General features: G+C 38.2%; 1 protein-coding gene across 1 annotated transcript in view; it reads right to left on the reverse strand.

Annotated features, from left to right (window-relative positions):
* Window positions 1-7,935, reverse strand: part of ST18 (suppression of tumorigenicity 18 (breast carcinoma) (zinc finger protein)) — a 152,655-nt gene that overhangs the window by 63,561 nt on the left and 81,159 nt on the right. The window contains exons 11-12 of the mRNA XM_006901608.1: window positions 1,266-1,328; window positions 336-404 (exon numbers count right to left, since the gene is read on the reverse strand). Coding sequence (XP_006901670.1) covers window positions 336-404; window positions 1,266-1,328 — 132 coding nt within the window. The remainder of the gene's footprint in view (window positions 1-335; window positions 405-1,265; window positions 1,329-7,935) is intronic.

Raw genomic sequence — 7,935 nt, forward strand, 5'->3', positions numbered from 1 at the left:
CCCCCCCTCCCCAAACCCCACCCCCTAGCCCCAAATATAATCCACTCTACAACCGCACCTTCTCTCTTGAAGCTTAATGTCTTCCTTTGTCTCTAGGTGGCATTAGACCAGGGCTGCCAACATAAGTAGCTTGTGTGAAGGGGGGTGTCTCAAGTCAGCCCTCCCTTTTGCAGAAGGCTGAGAATGCCTTTCCTCTGATTGTGTGTGTGCGTGTATACACACATATATAATAGATAATCACTTTAAAAATATTAATAAAATGCTAATTCCAAAGTAATAAAATTAACTAAGTATGAGTTCAAGTGATTTGCATTTTAGCCATTTCAGATACTTACTTCAGCTCTTGAGAATTAGCAGCCATAAGGGACTTAAGAGTCTTATCTGCTAAAGGACACCCAGAAACACTAAAAAGAAAAAAAGAAGAAGAAAAAAACAAAATGGATATATACAAATTTGACTCAGATATTGTTGAGAGTTTGCGAGCACGTATATTTGCTGAAACTATGAACTGAAAAAGAAAAAAGAAAAAACCTTGTTTGTACTTGGTTGTATTTTAACCTTCTGTATCTGCACACTCTTCAACTGATTTCTCTCAGGCTCAGATTATCAATGAGTGATATAAAAAACTCAGTTTCACCATGTCACTTACACTGAATCCATCCCTATTCTAACACGAAAGTGATGATCATTTAAATTATTTTCCTCTCAAAAGGAGGGGGGAAAAGATACATGTATTTGTAAAAAGTCAAAGTGAAAAAAATTCAATGAAATCTCCCCCTGCCATTACTACTTAGTATCCAAAAAGAGTCAGTTTTTTGTTAATCTAGTACTGGGGCTGGATGCTGTGTCTTGTAAGATTCAAGGCCAACCCAGGCTTCTTCTACTATGTCTGCTGTCTTAAAGTTAAAAAAGAAATCCAGAGACTCAACCTGATCTTGGGTGTGTAGCCTGGACTATATGATCAGAGAACAATTTTGACTCAGAATAATGATTTCTATAGTGTTATTGTTAAGTGCCATTGAATCCACTAAGATTCAAAGCTGCCTTCTGAAAAATAGACCAGTTATTTGTCCTGCCTTGTTCCATTTTCATGATTTCTAAATAAACACAAAGGCTTTTGATTTCTGAAAAACTGAACAAATAACATTTCACTAAGTTCTCTCCACTTCATGAGCTGGATGATATCTTTTTAGAGTGAGTGAGAATAAATATTTAAAGGTAGAACAAGTTGATGAAGACTTACTGCACAAGGGTTCATTAGGTACCTGCGGTGAGAAGCATAGTTTCCTGTTACATGACCACTTCCATCACATCCTGGAGTTGGGCAACTGGACAAATAAAGCAAAAGTAATAATTAGAGGTGAATGCATGTTGTGTTATAACTTGTTTCGCTTGATAGCTTACTAGATAGCTTATCTTTTAAAGTTAACACAGAACAGGATATAAATAAACTATTACACTAAGGATTTCTGTTTCTATAAGAACCATTAGACCAGTCAGTGTTACTCTCATTTTATGCCTTGGCATAGTACTGTCAGATATGTGTCAGTGTTGTTGTTGTTATATGGTAGTAATGCACAAACAGTAGGATTGCAGGTATTTCACCATTGTTGTTGCATACCATCTAGTCAGAATTGACCCAGAGCTGACCTTCCAGAAGGTTTTCAGAAGCAGTTAATAACATGAGAGGAGACTGCCCTCCTTCTTCCACAGAGATGCTGGTGGGTTTGAACAGCACATATTCAGAACTGCAGTGCAGCTTCTTACCACCAGCTCTATGTATACAATATTTTAAAAAAATCCTATGACAGATTTCTAAAGACATTTTTTTAAAAATAGACGCATTAGAAACACAATAGGACTAAGAAAAGAGGGGATAAATAATTAACATTGCTTTGGAACAGATGAAGGACAGACTGTTTAAAACGAATATATAATAAGGCATTATTTGTATGGTAATAGTCCAGAATAAGAGGTGCATAACAATGTGGACTGGAGGATGGAGGAAATTATGCAACAATGACTGAATATTTTTTTCTAAAAGTGAGCTAGGGGTAGGGAGGAAAATGTGCAATAATGAATAAATTTAAAAAAAATCCAACTTTTCATTAAACTTTCATGAAAATAACAACCTAAAAAAAAGTAAAAACCCTCAAAATAGAAACACCGTAAGATAGGCTATTCTTTTTCTAGGCTACTCTTCTTTATCAAGAAAGATTCTGCTGAAGATTACCCAGACTGGAATAGCACATCAGCAGAGAACTGCCAGAAGTCCAGGCTGGGTTTAGAAGGGGTCATGATACTAGGGATATTGTAGCTAATGTTAGGTGGATCTTAGCTCAGAGCAGGGAACACCAGAGGAATGTATATCTGCATTTCCTTGACTATGCAAAGGTGTTTGACTGTGTGGATCATAACAAACTGTGGCTGACTCTGAGAAGAATAAGAATCCCAGAACACTTGATCATGCTAATGCAAAACCTATACTTGGTCCAAGAGGCAGTCATCAGAACAGAGCAAGGGAACACTGCATGGTTCAAAACTGAGAAGGGTGTATGACAGGGATGTGTCCTGTCTTCATACTTTTTCAACCTGTATGCAGAACAGATTATCTGGGAGGCTGGGGCTCTATGAGGAGAAATAAGGGGTCAAAATTGGTGGAAGATCTATCAACAATCTGAGTTATGCAGATGACACAATCCTGCTTGCTGAAACTGAGGAGGACATGAAGCGCTTGCTGCAGAGGGTCAAGAACTGCAGCCTTCAATATGGATTGAGGCTCAAAGTCAAGAAGACAAAGATTCTCACCACTGGACCAATTGGCAGCATGAGGATGGATGGTGAAGAGACTGACATTGTTCACAGCTTTAGTTTGCTTGGCTCCACAGTCAACACTCTTGGCACCAGTAGCCAAGAAATTAAAAGATGTATTGCCATGGGAAAGTCTCCAAAGCACTGAAGAGCAATGGTGTCTCTCTGGAGACTAAGGTGCGTCTGATACAGGCCATGGTCTTTGCTATCACTTGTTATGCATCAGAGAGTTGGACAATGACTAGGGAGGATAGAAGGAGAATTGATGGCTTTGGGCTGTGGTGCTAGAGAAGAGTATTGAGGGTACCATGGATTGCTAGGAAAACAGATTCATCCCAGAAAGGGTTAAACCGGGCAGCTCCTTGGAGGCAAGGATTCTGAGACTCCATCTAACATACTGTGGACATGTTGTAAAGAGGGACCAGTCCTTGGAGGGAGACATCATGCTTGGGAGGGTGGAGGGACAGCGCAGAATGGGAAGGTCCTCTATGAGGTGGATTGATTCAGTGACTGGGGTAATTGGGATGGGTGTGTCAGAGACAGAGCAGAGCAGAGTTTAGGTCTGTTGTACATAGGGTCCCTATGAGTTGCAAGCGGCCCGACAGCACATAACATCAACAACAACAACAGGCTACTCTTCACCTCACTCAAATCCCAAAGCCCTAAGTATTTTTTCATATTGTTACTAATTGCTTCCCCACTACTCTTTGCCTCACCCAGATCCCAAGCCCTAATTATTTCTTCATATTGTTGCCAATCACTTCCCCTCTACTCTTTGCCTCACTCAGATCCCAAGCCTTAAGTAGCTCTTCATATTGTTATTATTTGCTGCCTTTTTGAATTCTTACTTCACAGGATAAAAGAAATAACCAACTTGAACCAGCTGATGCAACACCCATATTCTCCCCTGTCTACTGGTCCTGGGCCATCCTAATCCAGCTTCTGAGCCCCAGATCTTCACCCCTGTTCAGCAGGAAGTAGCCAGAAAGAATACGTTTCCCTTTTTCTCACTAAAGAGGCTGGGATGTCAGGCCAGGACCAAGGTCAAAGGGAGAATAAAGGATGCAAGGAATATCAACATCTCAGCAAAGGGAGTGAACAGCCTTAACTATGATGGAGTGGCCCCTCTTCCCTCCCTAGAAGCCCACCCACCTGGCTAAACAACAATGGAATGTCCCTCCCTTCTCTCCCTAAAAATCCTCACTATAAAACCTGCCCTAATCCACTTTAGGGTGTGGTATTTCCCTGGTTTGTCCTTCTGCCTGTTTCTCTCTCTACAGACCAAGGAATCCTGACTGGGAGACCCCTTAATAAAGCTTCTTTAGCTTCCTTTCTATCTCTGGTCTCTTCCTTGAGTCTTTGGCCTTAGGTCCAGTGCGAAGACCTAACAGTAGAGTATATCATGATTTTGAAAAGACAATATATCCCCAATACTATTGAGAAGTATAGACATTATTGTAGTCTAACAATTTAATTAAAGTTAAGTAATGAAATATAGTAAATTACATTTAGTAATAAAATCTTTGAAAGCAGAAGTGGCATCCACTTCCTAAATAACATGCCTCTGGAAACTCTATGAACTTTGATAAATGTCAATAGTTGTAGAGGGGCTTCAGGCCTTTTGTCTATAGGGTCGTTATGAGTCATCCTTGACTTGAAAGTAATCAACAACAACAACAACAACAGGCAGTTAACTATCCTGAAATTAAAGGAAAACATGCTATTGCTACTTTGGTAACATCTTTTATGCAACAGTGAAGACTCAAAATTTATGCTGTTAAAGATACAGCAAAATAATCACTATTGTAGTAAATGCGAAATATCAGATAACAAGATAATCTAGTCATTAAGAGAAGAGTAGGTGTATTGAAGAGAGTGTAAGATGTACTTCATTCTACTGATGTGCTTCATTCCACTGATCAGTCTATATAGGAAATAAATTGCCAATTAGTGTGTCAGACTCACCTTGCATTTACTTTCTTTAGTTTCTTATTCCTGTCCTTAAAGTTGTTTTTGTTAGGTGCTGCTGAATTGGTTTTTACTTATAACAAGCCTATATAACAGAGTAGAACTGCACATAGGGCTTTCTTGGCTGCTGTCTTTTCAGGAACAAATTGTCAGACCTTTCTCCCACCCAGGAACTTCAAGGTGAGTTATAATAGACAAGAGTTTGGTTAGCAGCAACAAGGAGAGATGGAGGAGTTCCAGTGACTTTCAAACTGGTCAACTATAAATTGTTGTTGTAAGTCCCTTTATATAAAATACAGTAAGTGGCTTCTTTACAAAATAGACACATTTCTTATTTATTCCCCCCCCAATATGGTTTAAGAATTTAGTCATCTTTTTTTGAATTTACTTTGTAATTAGTATTACACAATTTCTCTTTAACTACCTTCAAAGGATACAAATTTTCAATATTTTTAGGATATCCGAAGTAAAATACAGAAGGAAATGTCATCTAAAAAGTGAAAAAGTTTAACTAGCAGTCTCATATAGGCATAACATGTATGTCTGAAAGTGTCTTCTTGGGAAGAAATTGTGCTCAGTGAAATTTAAGTTTTAGTAGATTTGGTAACCAATCATTACATTGCTACAGCCACCAAGTGCTAATACATATTAAACTCTGAAAAGAGCATGATATAAAGCCAGTAATCTTTAAAATCTTCAAACAATGGCCAGATTGCAAGTACTAGGCTAAAGATTGGCAATCTCCTCCTAGCGAGATTTACTGCCTCTGAAAACTTTCTGGAGAGCCAGCTATGAGTCTGCTCTGATGTGGCGGCACATAACAACAACAAGTATATGTACTCTTTATGAGTGTGTGTATATTATAAAATATTATATTTATGGAATGGGAGCTCTGGTGACCTAGTGGCAAGAAGCTGCACTGCAATCCTGAAGACATGCAGTTCCAGCAGCTGCTCTGCAGGAGATGGTTGGTAATCTCTTCCTGTGCAGAGGCCATTGATCACACAGGAGGATATTATCCATCCTTCTCCTGAGGAGCAGCTGGTGGCCTTGAACCACTTGCCTTTGGGATTTCAGTATAACTTCTTGCCACTAGGCCATCAGAGCTACACACACACACACACACACACACACACACACTCCACACACTCTTACATACAAACTCTTTATGGTATATATTTTGTTGTTGTTTGTTATTGTGTATCATTGAGTCAGAACCAACCTATAGCTGACCCTCTGGCGTGTTTTCAGAGGCAGTAGTTAATCACATGGGATAAGAGTGCCCATCCATATATGTATAAAGACTTAACATGGACTTTAAAGTATGCCTCTCCCACATAATCTGAATGGAAGCTTCAGGACTCAAAAATTCTTTCCTTTCATCAGTTTTCTCTTTTATCATGCCCACATCATTGGTATGAATTATTTATAGCAGTGCCTCAATTCCAAAGACATGAGGTTCAAATCTACCAGTTGCTCCACAGGAGAAGGTTGGAAAACCTCCTCTTGTATAATTAACTACCTCTGAAAACACACTGGAAGGTCAGCTATGAATTAGTTCCAACTCAGTGTTACACAACAACAACAACAACTTATTTCTCAAGTTACATGGAAAATGACTTGGAGGTAAAGAAACATGTCTCAAACACCAGTGTTGAGTATCTCGAAGACATCATTTGAAAAGCTGAATTTTTGTGACGAAAAATGTGGCTTTAAGATTAGAGGAAGACTCATCACCAACCACCTGTCTTATGCAGATGACACAACCTTGCTTACTGAAAGTGAAAAGAAATTGAAATACTTGTTGCAAAAGATTAAAGACTACAGCCTTCAATATAGATTATATCTCAACATTAAGTAATCATAGGGTTGCACAATTTGATGGGTGGAGGGAGAGTTGGATAAAGGAAAGGGGGAAAACCTGATGTGAAAAACAATAAATACAAACTTAATGAACTTTAAAGTAAACAATTATAAAATAAAAAAAAGAAAATATCCTCACCATTGGGCTGATAGTCAAGATCATGACAGAGAGAGAAAAAATTGAAATTGTCAATGATTTCATTGTACTTGGATCCATAATTAAGAGCCTTGATACTAGCCGTCAAAAAATCAAAAGATGTATTGTTTTGAGCAAGTCCATTGTCAGGGATCTCTCCAAATTACTAAAGAGAAATGATATAAGTTTAAAGACTAAGCTGTGCCTGATTTAGGCTATAGTCTTTAAATCACTTGCTATGAATCTGAGAGCTGGAAAATGAATAAGGATGACAGAAGAAAAATAAAAGCCTTTGAGTTGTGATGTTGGAGAAGAGTGTTGAATGGACTATCAAAAGAGTGAACAGATATGTCTTAGAGAAAGTGCAGCCAGATTTGTTTATTCATTAGGCAATCTATAGTATATCCAATATTTTTTACCAGCATCACAATTCAAAGGCATAGATTCTTCTTCATTCTTCCTTAAGTATTGTCCAATTTTCACCTGCATATGAAGCAAATGATGTCATACTGACTTGGGTCAATTGTACCTTAGTCTTTTTTTTTTTTTCTTTTCTTTTTTTTTTAAAAATTAATTTAGTTTGCGTATTTTTCATTTCAATGAACATCTACAGAGATTTTGGAATTCCAATCATCCATTGTTGCACCCTTCTCCCCACTGTACCTTAGTCTTTAAATTAACATCCTTGCTCGTTACTTCTTTAAGTAGATACTTGGCAGCAGATTTTTCCCCATTGTGATAGTATTCATTTGGTTTGATGACTACTGCTTCCATGAGTATTGATTACAGGCAAAGATGGTGAAGTTTTATCTCACAGACTTTGGATATGTTGTTGAAAAAAGCTATTCTTGGAAAAGACATTGTACTTGGAAAAGTGATAATAAGTGAAATAGAGAAAGACTGTCAACAAGATGGAGTGACACAATGACTGCAGCAAAGGTCCCTCAATATGCCAGAGATGATAAGGATGGTACAGCATATGACAAAATTCAGATCTACAGTTCTTAGGGTCACTATGAGGTCATACTCAACCTGACAATATATGACAACGCAATGATATATAGCTATGAGGGAGAGAGAGAGAGAAGAAGAAGAAGAAGAAGAAGAAGAAGAAGAAGAAGAAGAAGAAGAAGAAGAAGAAGAAGGAGGAGGAGGAG

This window comes from Elephantulus edwardii, unplaced genomic scaffold, assembly GCF_000299155.1.
Source record: "Elephantulus edwardii isolate Elephantulus edwardi_28Jun2011 unplaced genomic scaffold, EleEdw1.0 scaffold00338, whole genome shotgun sequence".
NCBI classification, from domain to species: Eukaryota; Metazoa; Chordata; class Mammalia; order Macroscelidea; family Macroscelididae; genus Elephantulus; species Elephantulus edwardii.